The 17,542-nt window shown below is 50.3% G+C and overlaps 1 protein-coding gene across 8 annotated transcripts in view; it reads left to right on the top strand.

Moving 5' to 3' along the window:
- ARHGAP45 (Rho GTPase activating protein 45) overlaps positions 1–17,542 on the top strand; it is a 182,127-nt gene that overhangs the window by 28,438 nt on the left and 136,147 nt on the right. For all 8 annotated transcript variants that reach the window (XR_013603646.1, XR_013603645.1, XR_013603644.1 and 5 more), the window contains exon 2: positions 13,331–13,670. Coding sequence is in view for 4 of the 8 variants with exons in the window: in XM_078669839.1 (XP_078525965.1) it covers positions 13,331–13,670 (340 nt within the window). In the remaining 4 variants the exon portion in view is untranslated. The remainder of the gene's footprint in view (positions 1–13,330; positions 13,671–17,542) is intronic.

The following is a 17,542-nucleotide window of genomic DNA, read 5'->3' as shown; positions in this document are numbered from 1 at the left end:
TAGATTGGACGTGAGGGGTCTGTTCGTTGATACTTCTGGTCAGGAGGTTAGGAGGAGGTGTTGTGAGTCTTGCGTCCGAGGGAGGGGAGTGAGCAATGGTAAGGAGGAAGTCTGTGTCCGGGGGATTGGCGGTGTGATTAGCAGTGGTGGCGGTTAGGGCATGTGGCGGAAGGTCGGGGAGGGGGGAGTGGGCAGTGGCTAGCGGGAGGTCAGTGTCCGAGGCATTAACGGTGATGTTGGGTATGGGGATGGTTAGGGCAGGCGGAGTAGGGACAGTAGTGGAGCTGGGGATAGTATGCGAGGGTCACCAGAGGTCGAGGGGGGGGTGCCTGTAGTAGGCTCAGTCACGGAACGAAAGTCGTCAGAGTCCGATCTGCCTAGCTCCGAGTCAGTGGGGACAGTAGTGGAGCAGGGGATAGTATGCGAGGGTCACCAGAGGTCGAGGGGGGGTGCCTGTAGTAGGCTCAGTCACGGAACGAAAGTCGTTAGAGTCCGATCTGGCTAGCTCCGAGTCAGTGGGGACAGTAGTGGAGTTGGAGATGGTTTGCAAGGGTAGGGTCGGGTCTCCTGAGGATGAGACGGGGCGCCTGTAGGAGGTTTGGTCATGGAAAGAAAGTCGTTAGAGTCTGACCTGTCAAGGGCGGGTTCAACCTTGTGGTGTTTCTTAACAGAGCGTTTGCTGTACCTGGTGGTAGCCGTTGAGGCCATTGTAGAGGGTGTTTGGCGGCGGAGTGTGATGATGGGGGTAATGAGATTGTAATTAGTGATCGTGGATGTCCATAAGTTGTAGCGTGCGTTGTCCGGGGCGGGAGATTGGATTGTTTCTGGTTTTTTTGTCGGGTGGGGGGGATTGGGTTTGATTGTATCGGTGGGTTAGAGAGGAGAGTAATGTTGGGAAGTGCCGATCAAAAAGGTGAGGTGCGGGTCGTGGCCTGTACGAGTATGTTTCCTGTTCTGAAGATAGTGATTGTGAGTTCCCCTTTTAAAGGTAGGGGTGACTGTTGTGGAGATTTTCTCTCCATAGGGGATATTAACTGATTTGGTGACTTGAAAGTGAAGAAGGAAGGTGTTTTTCCACTTAGTTGGGCAATTTGAGTAAAAGATGAAGTTAGTTTTGGTGTTGCCATTGGTGGTGGTGTGGTAGTTGTCTACTATAGGTGTTTCTGGGTGCTGTTTTAAGGTACTGTGCTTTAGGTTATTTTTAGCATTACTAGTCAGATTTTCTGGGTACTTTACGGACCTTGAGTTGGGACCGTAGCGCACGAGTTTAGAGTTCCAGGAGGGGTTTGGCGGGTGCATATTTTATGGCTGAGGGTCAGGCTCTGTGTGGATCTATGGGAGGAGAGGTAGGTTACGTATTTGCATCTTGTTGCTGTGAATGGTTGTGCTAAGAAATGAAGGGAAGTGTCATTTATTGATCAGATCAAGATGGTTGTTATCTTCTTTGATCATAGGTTGTCCCTTTTTCTAGTTCCATGGGGGGGATATAAAAGGTCAATTCCATGTACATCCCGGCCATTACTCGTACTCCTCGCTGTACCACTGTCCTGCCGGTACTCCGTTACTACCCCACACCTCCCTACTACCCAGTCCGAGACTCTTGAGACTGCAGTACTGGGAGAGCTCAGCGCGGTGTCAGTGAGTGAGACCCTTGAGGCTGAAGTCTGTTATATCCTGTCTCTGTGAAGGAGTGCTGCACTCTATTACCTGAGGCACAGGTTGACTCAGGGCACGAGTCGGGGTACACGCGGGTGGACGGCGTCCACCCACTTTTTTCACAGGGTGGCCGCCGTCCACCCTGCCAAGAAGTCCGGCCCCACAGAAAAAGATGCTGAATTTGTCCCGGTGTCATTTGCAAACACGGGACCCTTTCAGCAGCGCCTGCACGTTGTTGTCTTCTTTCGATCACAACAACGTGCAGGCGGGGACGGGGCGGGGCTCGCTTATTTCTGGCTCCTGCTGGCTCTTAACCGCATCCGTGCTAAGCGTTTTACCGCTGTGCGCTGAAGATTGCGGAATCCCGCGGTTCATGACGAGCTCAGCTCGTCATGAGCGTACGAGAGGTGTACCTCATGGCGAGCTGAGCTCGTCATCAGCGTTGAAGTGGTTAACAAAGGTAGAGTCTGAGGGGTCCTCAGGCCTCCTTTTGTTGGCGTCTCCTGGCTGGCAGCAGTCAGGAGCCTCACACCTGCTGCAAATGCAGCAGAGGGGAAACAAAGGCTGCACCTGGTTAGCACTTCACACATACTTAAGAGAGGCACTTTTCACTTTGTTCAGTCCCTGTTTGTGAGTAATAACGTCAGATGTGTTGATCTTTCCCAGTATTTACACAAAATAAATAGCATTTATATAGTGCATACTACCACTGAAGGCGTTGTAATAATTTAAATATCACTATTTCTTTTAAAGCCCCGTGGCTACAGGAAGCTTCACGCTGACTCAAGGTAGCATTGCTTTATGTGAAGCTTACAAAAGTGTGAATCTTCTGCCTAAATCAGGAGGGTTTGCAAGTATGCTCGAAATGTGCTCAAATGTACACATGAAAGACCTGCAGAAGATATATGTGAGGGCTGAAGATCTGATGTCACTTCCTGTGATGCCACTTCCAGTGATGTCATACGCGTCACACGCCGTGATGCCACGTGCTGACTGATGAACTAGGTTAGTGCCTCCACTTCTTTGTTTAGGACTCGAGCCCTGCAGGTTGTGGAGTTCTGCGTTCTTTACAGAGTTCTGGGGTTGCTGGGCGACGGGGCCGCTTCTGTGCGCATTCTCAGAGTGTGTACATTGAAAGAGTTGACAGTTGATGCTGACTTGGATTTGTTCAAGACTCCACATCCGTGCAGCTGTTGAACACATACTTCAACTTTCCTCGTCTACGAGTGACAGGCTGAAGTGACTCAGTGCTGGGAGGGGGGGAGGGGGCGCAGCCCGGGGGCACGTGCTCTACGTCAGCATGATCCTGCTGCGAGTCGGACGTCGCTGCAGACAGGAGGGTGTGGCCAGCAGGTCGCAGATTCCAATGCCAGTGGGTAGCTCAGTAGGTTAACCTCCCTGCTGCAGAGGCTTGTATCCAGGATGTGTGTGAGAGGCTGTCGCCCCAGACCCCAGCAGGGTAACACAGCGAGTTCGTGTTAGACGCAGCTGTGTAAACCTGCCCAGCACAGGTACCCATCCCTCGTAGTCACTCAGTGGAGTGAATGCCGGGTGAAGTCATATCTGCATGGCACTGGACTACAGGGGTAGCTCAGTGGGTCGATGCACCTGCTTCAGAGGCACTTGTGCGCGCGCCTCATGTGTGACTGTGTGTGCCTTTCATCCTTCTGAAGATGATAACATGAATACGGTTAAGTTGGCCAGTATTCCCATCTGTCATTGCCTCCAAGAGCCCTCGCAGGCTTCCAGCAGAGATTTGAACCTGCGACCTGCAGATTACAGACAGACCTCAGCAGCAGCAGGGGCAGGGGCAGGAGCAGCAGCAGCAGCAGGAGCAGCAGGAGCAGCAGGAGCAGCAGGAGCAGCACGAGCACTCACCCCCGAGAGGTCTCTGCAGCTCCGGCTTTTACCAGAGCTATTCATGGATAATGTATCTTTGATGCTGAAAATGACCCTTCTTGCATCTCGTTTCATTCCTTAGGCCTCGCAGCAGTCCTGCGAAACTCACCCGCTGCTTCCTTCGGGTAGCTCCTGCAAGCAGTTGTGACCCGGATCTTTCACGCAGGCTTTGAGTCCAGCATGTGAGCTATTGGCGTTGAATTGTTATTTGCAACGCCAAGAGCTCAAACTTTCAGTAATACGAGACCTATTGCATTGCAAATGCTTGTTTTCAGGTAAGAGGGGCCTGATTTAGAGTAAGTACAAACACAGAGCTGCGAAAAGGAAAGAAGAACACACAACTACTAGCATGGACGTCACTGTAGACAAAACTATGTCAGAATGAAATATATAACACAATGCTTTTTAAAACGAACACTTGTAGCTGGGGGCGTGGCTTGGCCGGCTGCAAGATGGCCGCACCTTGAGTGGGCTCTGCCGGCTAAGCGTCTTTATCCGTAAGAATCCTGCAGACATCGCACTACTGACTGCACTACAGGATTAACTCCTACCCCCGGGGAGCATCGTGCACCTACCTGGCCTGCTTCGGGCTGTTTCGTGCCTCCCCGGCGAAGATACCTCCCTCGTGGCTGATGCTGAGGCCCTGTGCTGGGGACTGTCTGCGCCTCTCCGCTACGAAGAGCTGCTGCCTGAGGTCAACGATCGGCTCCGACTCCCGCGGTGAGTCGCGTCTCTGCCTGGGGGGTTTAGCCGGTGGGGGTCACCTGCTGTGTGGCCTGGCTGTGCGGCGCTGCGTCCTCGTTAGGGCCTAGTAGCGCCATCCCCGGCCCCGCTGGTGCGGCGCTGCCGCTGCTCGGCTGGAGGAGCGGTGCACCCCCGTGTCTCCTCTACTGGTTTCTCCCCCTCCCGTGGCGGATGCCGACATCCGAAATCGAACGCGCTGGGGCCAGCACGTTGCGGTGATTGTGCTGCCGGGAGCGCCTCCACGTCTAGGCCTTGCTGGGGCCCGCCTGCCGCTCCTGATTCCTGGCTCCAAGAGTCGCTCCTGAGAGGGGGCTGAGGGAGGGCTACTGCTCTCACCCCACGACGCTCCTACACGCCAGCCTTTTACAGGAGGAATTTTGCCGCCCTGGTGGTCGCATTGGGGTCCTGTGGCCGACGTGTGGGTGCTGCTTCGTCCCCGTGGGAGCCCTTGGAGCTTAGCTCTTCTGTTTCTTGCGCTTTGATTGCGGCCGGGCCCTGCCGGGTTGCGGCTGGGGCCCCTCCCTGCGTGATTCGGCCTGGTCCTGCTTTGGTGCACTTCCTCATAGTCTACAGCCTGATCTTGGACACCCCCTTTTTGCTGCTGCCTGGGGCCGGTCTATTTGCCCCCTCTGCTTGGGCGCTGGAGCGCACTGCCCCTTGTGGATTTCACGGTCTCTGTTTGGGGGCCCCGGGCCTGCCGTGACGGTGCCGCTGGCCTGCCTGCTCCCTCATCACCGCTGCCCACACCGGTCTACGCGGCGGCGCCTGTATCCCCTTCACCTCCTGCCGCCTTTGCCCCTGTGTTGCTGCCGTGACTGCCTGCGCCCTGCCCTGCATCCTGGCCTGCAATCCGGCCCGCCTGCCTGTTGTGGTCTTTTTATGCGGGGAGTGTAGCGGTCGGAGGCCAACTTCAGTGTATTGCTGCTGTGCTGAATGACCGATGGTGGGGCAGATTGTCGTCCCAGCTTCATGTGGCAACTAATCTCTTGGAGACTGCGGGGGTGCCCCCTTGCATCCTCTTGGGGGACCGGGTCTGGTCGGCTGACAGTGTCAACCCGCTCCTAAATCCGCTTCAGGCCCCGCTCTGCTGGCTTGGTTGGTCTAGGGTCCAGTGTGATGCTGACCCAGGCCGAGCCGCCATCAACCCGGGCCTCCTTGGTTTTCCTCCTGACACTCTTCGCCTCCTCTTCGTAGCTCTCAGGGGTGTCTATAGATTACTACCTGGAGATGTTTCGGGCATAATCCACCTACCCATTGCACCCTCTTGCCGCAGGCTCTTCAAGCCGTTGTACTTCTGGCATCTCTCCTCTCTTCTGGTCTGTTCCCAGCTTGTTGAGCCATTACAACATGGGGAAAAGTGATCCCAAACAATCCAAGATTGCCTTTGATTTGCGCAGGTCTTCCCATCAGGACGTCGCGGGAGCCGAAGGTGCCGATTCTGCTGGTGGCATGGATGTTCCCCCGTCCCGCGAAGATGATCTCAAGGCAATCATGTTGGACGTTAAGTCTACGGTGACGGGGATTGCCGCCCAACTGGACCAGCTCTCGGCCCACCTGGACGCGGTGAAGTCCCGTGTAGACTCTCATGACAATCGATTGTTGCATGTCGAGACCAGGGTCTCTGATGTGGAGGATGCTGCCACCCAGGATCGGCAGAAGTTGTTACAGATGGACAAGATCCTTTCCATAATTCGGGATAAGAACGAGGTCTTGGAGGCCCGTTCCCGGAGGTGAACCTCCGCATTACGGGCCTTCCGGAGTCAACAAACATTTCCAAGATGGAGGACTTCGTGGAACAGTTGCTCAGGGAGCTATTTGGTGATGTCCTGTCGTCTGTCTTCATTGTCGAGAGAGCCCACCGCTCTTTGGGCCCTCGCCCCGGTCCAGGATTACCCCCTCGTCCTATTATTGCTAAGATCTTAAATTATCGTGACCGGGACGCCATTCTTCGTGCGGCACGAGACAAGGGTGCCATCACCCACCAAGGTAATGCGCTTTCTTTTTACCCTGATTACACCCTTGCAGTGCAAGCCGCTCGGAGAGAATTCCTCCCTGCCAAACACATCCTTCTCAAGCATGAGGTCTCCTATTCACTGGCCTACCCGGCGAAGCTGAGAGTCCGCCAGGGGTCCAAACCACTGGTTTTCCCAGACCCGAGAGAGACCCTGGCGTTTGCTAAAAGACTGGACAAAGATGCCCGTTCTTCTTCCTCTACGTCTCAACCTGATGGGTCTGGCCGACTCAGCGACAATGACTGAGTAGTGCTTTATTCCTTGAACTTTTACATGTTCCCTTTGTTGAATGATGTCTGACGACTATATCGCTTGGCCACCCTGCTTCTCTGCAGGGGTGTATGCTTAGCCCAGCCTTGCCCCCACGGGATGATTCCCTCCTTTCCCACTGCTTTTTTGTTTTCGGGTTGTTGGTTCTGGGGGTGGGGTGGGTGGTTAACTCAGCCTGATTGGGGGGTTGGAGTGGGTGAGAGGTGGTTGGGGTTCGCTGATTTGGGGTTGTTTCTTGGGATGGGGGGGTGGAGGGATGGGTATTGGGACATCTGTTTCCTCTACTGAGGAGACGGCTTCAGATCGCCGCCATGCTATTGCTCTGCTTGGTCTTTGAATGCTTAACCACTACCACTGTGTTGTGTTTGGGGTGGCTATGGGCTAAAAAAAGAAAAGAAAAAAAAAAATGAACACTTGTAGCTAAAAGTTGGGTTTCACTTTCTGAAATATGTATGTCTAGGGCGAGAAAGTATATATCTTAACCGTATCTAAACCCCCTCCACATACATTAAACACACGTGTGAATAACCAACTCTCACCTGTGTATATAGTGAGCGATACACCCCCCCAGGAGAATAAGCTTTGGTAGGGACGGCGTCTGGGGCAAGCAAGGAAGTGGTAAGATGGGGCAGCAAAGTGAAGGTAACTCACTGCAAGAACGAGAAGCCGAAGGCCGATGATGCCTAGCGACCATAGGGCAACTGGATCCAGCGTAGCGCCACATAAGAGACGAGATCCACTAACACCGGGAACCCCAACAGCAAATCTAGCAGCGGCTTTTCATCCACGGCTTGCAATGCGGTCCCTAACATTTGGGAAGACATTCGAGTACAAGCATGGGAAGTTAAGCCTTGTAAAGGAATTTACACATGTTACGTGGCCGACATCGGTCACAGTGTACAAGGTGAGCAACCGCCTGAAACAAGGAAAAGGCAAGCAGCCATTAGGGAGTTGGTGGGGGGAGAGGTTAAGCTGCAAAGTAGAACGGTGCTAAGAAAAGAGAACCGAACAGGCGCCCTCAGAAAACAGCGCCGTGCCGAGAAAAATGTATAACAAGCTTGGCATGCCACTTTATAAAAAAAAAAAATTTGGGGCACGCTTTAAGTGTCAAGCAGCCACCATTATTGAAGCTTCAACCCGGCATGCAAGGGTGCTTCAACAAGAAAATAGTGCTCACAAACGGTAAATAACAGATCCTGAGTAACAACACATGTAACAGAGGCAGTCCTTTTTTTTTTTTAATCTATTTTTTTTTTTTTTTTAAATCCTCATATATCACGAATGGAACTCTTGATGGGAAGCTGGCACCTCCATGCACCATTGGTCGTTCTGTACCGGCCCTCGTTGTTTACGGCCAAAAGCAAAGTGGTAAGCCTGCACCCTCGAGTAGCCACTGCCTTCCCCTCCATACTCCTTTTTTTTTTTTGCCGATCTTTGGGCACCCATGCTACTTAGGAGTCCAGGGAACCAGCAGGGCTCCAGACAAATCATTGGAATACCAATCACCGAAGTTGCCATGCCACCAAGGCCTCCCAAGCATTGGTCTCACTCGTGGGATCACATGCCACATCTGATTTACTTGTTATCATGATCTGCCGTAGGCAATTAACAAAAGTAGGGGGAGTTGGATCCTTCCACACCCTACAGATCTCACGCCTTGCCAGCAAGATGATGTAAAAAACAAATTTCGTGGGGAGATCGTTTACTTGATAGGTCGTGATAAGCCCTGATATTATAGTAAACTTTGAAACTGATATAGGCATTGAAAGGACATCTTCCAAGAATTCCCTTATCTTACTCCAATATTCCTCTAATTCGGGACAATCAACGAACATATGTACATCATCTGCTTTCAGATAGCCACACCTCGGACAGTGGTAATCTATGTTAGAGTATTTAGCCAATTTCTTAGGTGTCATATAGACCCTATACATTGTAAACAGATGGTTTCTTTTCAGAGCTGCTGGCTTAATTACAGCGTTTAACATTCTGAAAGAGTCGTGCCAAAGCTCCATAAAGGACCCACTAGCCGGGTTTATAGCGTTGCCCCATACTTTGCTAATTTCAGCCTCTGTCACCTCCTCACCCTCTAACAGTGCTGAATACCAGAAAGATATTTGACTCTTCCACTTGCCCCCTCTCGTCACCGGATCAAATTTGGAATTAGGGGGATTATTATCCGCGGGTCTTACGGGTCTCATTGCCTACCAACCTGATAGTTGATAATATTTAAACCTGGTCAAGGTCCCCCTTGTTAGGTTGGAGAGCGTGTCCCAGCTTAAGAGCTGTCCATCTTCCTGCAGATCCCCCCAGCATTCCAACCCAGCCTGTTTTAGTGGTAGTGATAAAAGGTCATTTAAGCATGATGGAAGACCGGGAGAATCCCATATCGGGGCCTGTGACGCATAATAAGGGATGTTCAGTTTGTTCCTCACAAATACCCAATTTTTCAAAGCTGTCCCCAAAATCTTCAACCTCACTTTTTTGAAGAATTTTGGGTCCCCGAACTAATAAAGAAAGAAACTCGATCCCTGAGGGACATCTTTTAACAAGGCAGAGAATAGCAAACCCATCGATGATTGGTCCAATCGACCAGCCATGGTTCTAAAATGCTTGAAATGGAAAGCTTGACAATACAAAAGTAAATCAGGAAAAGCAAGCCCTCCTGTCTTTAGACCTCTCCTTAATTTTTCCATGCTATTCGGGGGCCTTTGGCATTCCAAATTAATGATCCTAATTTTCCTTGTAGTTTTTTAATTAAAGCTAACGGAAAAGATAAAGGGATAGCATTAAACAAAAAAGTGATTTTTGGAAGGATTATCATTTTCAAGAGGTTCACTCTTCCATAGATATTTAAAGGGAGAGAGGACCAACGTTGTACTGAAGCAATTATGTCTTTAGTGACTCTATCTAAGTTAATTTTTGAGATATCCTCTATCTTGTTCACTAGATGGACTCCCAAATACCTCATGTTATTTTTTGCCCTACCGAGTCTATCTGCTGATTCCATTCCATTATTTCAGTTATTTCTACATTGATAGAATACCCAGAGATTTTACCAAACCCTTCGGCGAGATCTAATAATCTGGGTATTGCTTCTTCTGGATTTGCCGTATACATCAGCAGGTCATCTGCATACAATGCAAACTTCAATTCCATGTCAGCGATCTTAAAGGGTTTGATTAATGGTTCGGCTCTTAACATACAAACAAAAGGCTCGATATATAAATCAAACAAAAGGGGGGATAAAGGACAACCCTGACGCGTGCCTCGGGTAATGCATATCTGCTCCGTCAGGGAGCCATTTACTAAGACTTTTGCTGTTGGGGCCGAATATAGTAGCTTAATGGCTGTTATAAAACTTTTAGGGAAGCCAAATTTTTCCATCGTCATCCAAGTAGTCCCAGTCTACCTGGTCAAAGGCCTTGGCGGCGTCGACTGCCACAATGGTAAGGGGCAACTTCTTCTCTTGAGCGACATCTATCGCGGCAACTACTTGAAAGGTCAACTCGTTGAGTTGCCTATCCGGAATAAATCCCCTTTGGTCGCAATGTACCAACGCTTTTACTACCTTGGCTAGTCTAGTTGCCAACACCCCTGTGAATACCTTTTAATCTACGTTTAATAAGGAGATGGACCTATAAGACTCTATCCTACTCGGATCCTTATTTGGCTTCAATAGTAATGTAACTATAGCCTCAGCCCATGATCTTGGAGCCTGCCCCCCTTGAAGTAAAATTTCGTTAAACAATACAGTCAAAACACCTATTACCTGCTCTTGTACGATCTTATATAATTCCACTGGAAGCCCATCTGGACCTGCGGCCTTGCCCTTGACCATCTTCAACAACTGAGTCCTCACTTCTCCTTCCCTTATTTCTGAACTAAGAAAGGACCTGTCTGAATCTGCCAACTCGGGGAGTTGTGCATTAACCAGCCATGTTTCTGCCTGCTGCCTACTCAGAGAAGGGTTGGTTCCGTATAGAGACTGCATGTACCTCATTGCCTCTTCCCTAATGAGGTCGTCATCATTGGTGTTTTCCCCCGTGCTTGTTAATACTAGACTGTCTATTTGATTCCTTGTTCTGTCTGCTCGGGCTTTCCACGCTAAAAGTCTCCCACACTTCTCGCCATATGCGAAATGTTGCAAATTGCTTGTATCCCACTTTTCCTTCAAATCTTTATCTATCACCGCTTGATATTCTGCCCGCAGAAAATCCAATTCCTTCTGAAGGGATAGTCTATTATCGGACTCATCTACTGATGCCCTTTGCAACTCTGATTCTTTGAATTTGATTCTCGAGATCTTTGCTGCCCTTCTCTCTCTTCCCAATCTGTTCCTCCTTATCATCTGGGTTGTTAAAAGACCTCGGGAGAAGGCTTTATATGTGTCCCAGACCGTTTGTTTACTTTCTGTCCCAATGTTGACCCTGAAGTACTCCTCCGACTGGGTCACTAAATCCTGTCTGACCCCCTCTTGCAATAGCAGCGTCCGATCCAATGTCCATCTCCTTTGCTGCATTTGTTGCTTCAGACTGATCACCATCTCCACAATTGAATGGTCTGACAGAATTGCTGGAATATATGATATAGAGTCAACTACTGATCTAAGAGTTTTATCCAATAAAAAAAATCTATCCTAGAATGATGTCCATATCTTCTACTGTAGAAGGAATAATCCCTTTTCCCCGGATTTCTGAACCTCCAAATATCTATCAAGTTAAAGTCCCGTATTATGTTCTTCAGCTCCAGTCTAGTTTTTTTGGGGGATGTAAATTTCACTCTTGAGGTTCGATCCAGTTCTCTATCAAAGATTAAATTAAAATCACCTCCAAGAATAATGGGACCCTCTGTCTCTATTAGGTTGGTTTTGAGTTTCAACAGAGCCCCAGGAGCATCCAGGTTCGGACCGTAATAGACTGCACACGTAAAAGGGGTACTCCCAGCAATAAATGATGTCCCCAACCACCTACCTGAATTATCTGTCTCATGTTTAATAAGCCTGATCCCTGTGCCTGCTCTGATAATTATTGCCACCCCTCGCGTACTGCCACCTTGTTCCGAGCAGACGACATCCTGGATCCACCTACATCTACCGAATATTAGATTACACTCTTCCCTCTCTAGATGCGTCTCCTCGAGTAGACAGATATGGGCCCCTGAATTAAATAGATAATCAATAATCCTTCTCGCTTTCTTCCTATCCCTTAACCCGTTGACATTCCAGCTTATTAGTTTTATTCTACATATCTCGTTGACCATGCTGCGCTATGCCTACTCTGGGGATTCTAGGCCAGCTCCCCGCGTGAGTACAATTTAATTTCATACATATATGAGGCAGAGGCATTCCTTATGGGAGGGTACAATGGGAGAAAAGGAAGTACTAAGGAAGGACTAGAAAAGAGATTAACCAAAGAAACGGAAGCATTTGGAAAATTAAAAACATGGGCGGAGCTAAATGCCCATATTCTGAATACAGCATGTCTGGAAGAGACAGCACAAGCGCTGCCAAGGCGAGACCTAAAACACATGTTCAGGAGACCGGTTTGAATTTTGATGAGCATGAGTAACACTGCACAGCGCAGGCGCACTGGATGGATCCCCTTTGCAAGACTGGACCTTGTGTTTCTTGCCTGAGAACGCGGATATTCCATGCAACACCTGTTGACAACTGAAGATGATAAATCTGGAACATGGATGTTTTCACGTAGGACGAGTGACCACAAACCCTCTTCCACGTTTTAAATACTGATGGACGAATTAAAATGAATAATACCTGTTGTTGGTTAATGCCAAGGCAGAGTGTATCTCACATCACCTCCCAAATGTAACATTTTAGATTGTTTGATTGGTTTGAGCATGCATGTGCCTTTTTTTATTTTTAATAAAGGCTATCACTACCATTAGTGTAGCAGGCGCACTGGCAATGGAGCAATGGTGTGAGGGGCCACTGCACCCCAGTAGTGGGTGTGGTACTCGCACAAAGGGGTGGAAGGGACGAGGACTTTAACAAGAGGCAGGGAAGGCTTCCAGCTCCGCAAGGCAGAGGGTCTCATTAGTGAAGCAAGTGAAGTGGCTCTGGGGCCCCTGAGTGTGAAGGGCCCCCTGCATCACAATTAAGACTGCCATACTTTACAATAATGCATGGGGGGAGCACGCGTGGGCGCTCATTTGTACCATGAGGGACAGTCTGTTTCAAGAATGGAGTGATGGCCAGATGTGGTGGGGAAACGGTGAAAGGCAGAGGTAATAGCCTACTATTCAGGGCCGCAGCTATCATTAGTGCAGAGGGAGCAGTTGCACTGGGACCCAAGAGCACGAGGACCTCAGTTAGCGGGAGCAGTGTTTTTTGTCTAGTTCAGTTTTTTGTGCCTTTGGTTCTTCATGCGTCTCACATTTAGTGTGGAGTATGAGCTACTGACAAAGTGCCCCTGATATTATTTATAAGCCCCACAACCTGCACTCCACCCTACCCCTCCCACTAACCCAAAACTTTCAATAAAGTTTAGGTAGGGGGGCCGACTACAATTTTGGGTGGTGGAGGATCAGAGCAACGAGTTTGAAGACCACTGCCTTAGAAGAGGGTGACTAGGTCGACAAGGTGGTGCGGCATCGGGCAAGATTCTTGGTACCCATGTTTTGTAAAAAAAAAAAATATATATATATATATATATAAAATGCAAGAAACGCGGTATTCCTGATCTCTAGATCTGAAATGTTAAAGTATTCCTCTTTCTTCTGTCCCTCAGGAACTTCCTCGCAAAGATGGCTCGGATTCGCTGGCGTCCCAGACCCCAGGCCAGGTTGAGCTCTCCGCTCCACCTGTCACCAAGCTCAGCAGCTCGCCCAGCTCATCCGGTACACTCAAGCGGCCCACTAGCCTCAGCCGCCATGCTAGTGCCGCTGGCATCCCACTCGCCTCCCCAAACCACTGGAGCGCCACCAGGAGCCACAAACCGGTGGGCCACAGCCCCCTGGACAGCGGAGAGGGACCCTTCATCGAGCCAGAGGACATCTCGCAGCTCCTGGCCGACGTGGGGCAGTTTGCAGAGCGGCTTGAGAAGCTGCGGGACGTGGTGCTGGCTGACGGTAAGTCCTTAATTCAACAATGCAGTGGTGTGTAAACAAAGAGTCACTCGTAGGAAACTACCAGAATGCTCTGTGTGTAACTATCCCATGTAGATGACCAGCAGGCTCCAGGTAGTGCAGACACCAGCAGCTCCAGGGCCTTGAAGAGTCTCTGCCTGAGGCTTCTACAACCTGCTTGAATGATCTGGAGTCATCCCCAGAGATCCACAATATGGCCTGTGTTTCCTCCATGAGGCAGCTGAACAAATGCAGAAACTGTAACAAAGCCAGTTAAAAAAGGGAGGAGAGAAAGATCCTTGAGGGACTCGAGCAAGAAGAAAGAAACCCCTGGGGCACTCTGGGATGGGAGGCGAGCGGGACATCTGGGGGACCAAGATAGAGATCCAAAAAGAAAGGCAGTCCGGGAGACTAGAGTAAGAAAGGCGAGTTAAGAAGGACCCCAGGGGGACTCTAGCAAGCAAACCAAGATAAAACAGGGACACCTGGGGGACATTAGCAAGGGGATTCAGAGAGAGAGCAATTTGGGGACTCTAAGAGAGATGTAAGAGGAAATGCACCCCAGGAGACTCTAGTAAGAAAGGCGAGTTAAGAGGGACCCCAGGGGGACTCTAGCAAACGAAGCAAGATGAAGGGGACCCCTGGGGCACTCTAGAGAGCTGGACCCCAGGGGGACTTCACAAGATATTCAAGATGAAAGGCAGCCCAGGAGACTCTAGTAAGAAAGGTGAGTTAAGAGGGACCCCCGGAAGACTCTAGCAAGCGAAGCAAGATGAAAGGGATCCCCTGGGGCAATCTGGGAAGAGAGGAGAGCTGGACCCGAGGGGGACTTCACAAGAGATGCAAGATGAAAGGCACCCCACGAAACTCTAGTTTATTTATTTTATTTTATTTAGTGCATTTTTATAAAGCGCGGACATTACCCGAATGTGTCAGAGCGCTGTACAATAGAACCAGTTACGTTACAAGAGAACAGTGGAAACACAATACAACATTACAAACTAAAAATTAAGAAATGCACCCCAGAAGACTCTAGTAAGAAAGGCGAGTTAAGATGGACCCCAGGGGGACTCTAGCAAATGAAGCAAGATGAAAGGGACCCCTGGGGCACTCTAGAGAGCTGGACCCCAGGGTGACTTCACAAGATATTCAAGATGAAAGGCAGCCCAGGAGACTCTAGTAAGAAAGGCGAGTTAAGAGGGACCCCGGGGGGACTAGCAAACGAAGCAAGATGAAAGGGACCCCTGGGGGACGCTCGCAAAGAAACTAATAGAGACATCTGGGGGGACTCAGTGTGAGATTTACAATGAAGGGTACCCGGGGATACTCGTGCTAGAAAGGGCAGTTAAGAGGGATCCCTGGGGTACTCTAGCAAGAGAAGAAAGAAGAAAGCGACTAAAAGTGGAATCTTTCAAGGACTTTGATACAAAAGGGCCACTGGGGGGGTTCTATCATGACAGGGGAGTTGAGGGGTGTCCTGAAGACCCTACCAAGAGAAGCAACAAGAAAGGGAGCCTGGGGGAAGCCAGCAAAGGAGTTGAGACATGGCGGATCTAGGGCGATTGCAGCAAGTGAGACAAGAAGAAAGGTGCCCCAGGTGGGCTCTAGCAAGGGAACCTAGTAGAAGACACCTGAGGAGGACACTAGCAGGACAAACAAGCAAGGAAACAGCGGGTGATTGTCATAAGAGAGGGTAGTTGAGAAGGACCCCCGAGGACTCCAGCTAGAGACGCACGGATAAAGGGACTCCCGGGGACTCTAACAAGAGAGACAAGAAGAAGGGGCACCCTGGGGGATTCTCACAACAGAGAAGACTTGAGAGGGACCCCTGGGGACTTTACAGAGAGACACAAATAAAGTAACACCTTATGAAATGGAGGGGAGAGTGAAACACTAGGGGGCAGCAGCAAGAGAAACAAGATGAAAGGGAACACTGGATGAGTCGTAGCAGTGGGTGTTTGTGTTGTAGGTGTGGGCGTTGCTGTGTGGTAGCAGTGAGTGTTGCTGTGTGGTAGCAGTGGGTGTGGACGTGCTGGCCCTACTGCATGTTGCTTGACTGTAGCAGTGCCCTCTGCTGCGTTGTAACATCATGTTGCTGAAGCAGTGTGTCTTGCTGCAGTGTTACAGGGACATTGCTTGGTTGTTTGTAGGTGACCGCAGAGGCTTGCTGCACAGCTGTAGGTGGCCCCATGTCACGTGCAGCAGCCTCGACTTCTAGCCAGCAGGACTTTGCAGCCTGGGATGAGAAGAAGAGAGTTGGAGCTTCTCAGAGTTCTGGATTTTCCTGTTTTGACCGCTTTGCTGTTTAGGTGGTTGGGGGAATGTGCGTGAAGGGCCTGGTGTGTGGTGCAGGCCAGTTTGTAAATACACCTACCCTCTATGGGAAGCCAGTTGAGGGATTTGAGGGTAGGTGTGATGTGTTTGAGTCTTTTCACACCAGTTATGAGTCGAGCTGCCATGTTAAGGACTGACCTTAGTGGGGCTCGGGCGCTTTTGGCGTCCCTGTGAGGATGGCGTTCCCGTAGTCCAGTTTAAAGAGGACCAGGGATTGTACTATTGTCTTGAAATCATCCTGGGGAATGAAAGGTTTACATTTCTTGAGGTGTTTTAGTGAGTAAAGCGCACCTTTTGCAGAGTTTAATGTGGTTCTTCCTGAGGTGGCTGGGAGTTAAGATTTGCACCGGGTTGTTGCCGTAAGTCCGGCCGGCTCAGGCTGGCCTCCATCACATGGGGCTCGGTGCTGCAACAAGCTGGGTGCCCAGGAATGTGTCGGAGGCGGGGGAGGGCGTCCACAGAAGTGTAACCACAGAGGAAGGCTCCTGTACAATAACATCACTTCCTGTCACTTATTTCCGTCAGCAGGCTTCCTGTTTACCCGGCTGTGGTCTGGTGACAGTTGGTGGGAGAATTCAGAGCTCCATCTGAACCGACAGCCACACCAAGGTTTACTGGTGCAGGCCCTGGGGAGACACTCTACACCCCCCGCCAATAGTGGTATAGCCCAGCCACTCACTGGCCTAGTGGGCCACACTGATGTAGGAAGCTGGTTCTGTATATACTATACCAAAATGAGGTATACTGTGCACAGAGTCCAGTGGAAACCCAAAGGTAGGCAGAGGTAAAAGTGGATAACACCTTACTCTCTATTTGTGGTAGTGTGGGCGAGCAGTAAGGCTTGATCAGAGGGTCGTGTTACGCAATTATTGTACATACTCAGTCAGCAAATGATGCCACAGGCTCAAACACTGAACTTAGACCAATTTGTTTTTTATAAAAATATTAAGTTATTTTATCTCTAGAACCAAGCCAAGCCTGGCACAGGTAACTTGGGTATGGTGGCTCAGTGGACTAATGCTTCCACTGCAGGGGCCTGTGTTCGACCTCATGGCCACAGGTTCAAATCCCGGCGGGTCCACTCAGCCTTTCATCCATCTGAGGTCGATAAAATGAGTACCATTGAGTTGGGTAACAGGAAACATCTGTTATTCAGCGCCAAGAGACCTCCGGGTGAACGTGCGCTTTACAAATACACATGTTATGTTATCAAGGGAGCAGACAGGCTCCTGCGCAGCAGTGACACCCAGTGGACATGCACAGTACAGCAGCGCTGAGGTCAGCAAGGTGGCAGACAGGCTCCTGTGCAGCAGTGACACCCAGTGGACATGCACAGTACAGCAGCGCTGAGGTCAGCAAGGTGGCAGACAGGCTCCTGTGCAGCAGTGACACCCAGTGGACATGCACAGTACAGCAGCGCTGAGGTCATCAAGGGAGCAGACAGGCTCCTGTGCAGCAGTGACACCCAGTGGACATGCACAGTACAGCAGCGCTGAGGTCAGCAAGGTGGCAGACAGGCTCCAGTGCAGCAGTGACACCCA

Source organism: Lissotriton helveticus, chromosome 12, assembly GCF_964261635.1.
Source record: "Lissotriton helveticus chromosome 12, aLisHel1.1, whole genome shotgun sequence".
Classification (NCBI taxonomy): domain Eukaryota; kingdom Metazoa; phylum Chordata; class Amphibia; order Caudata; family Salamandridae; genus Lissotriton; species Lissotriton helveticus.
Note: the sequence above shows the minus strand (reverse complement) of the source record. Positions and strands in the feature narration are given on the sequence as shown.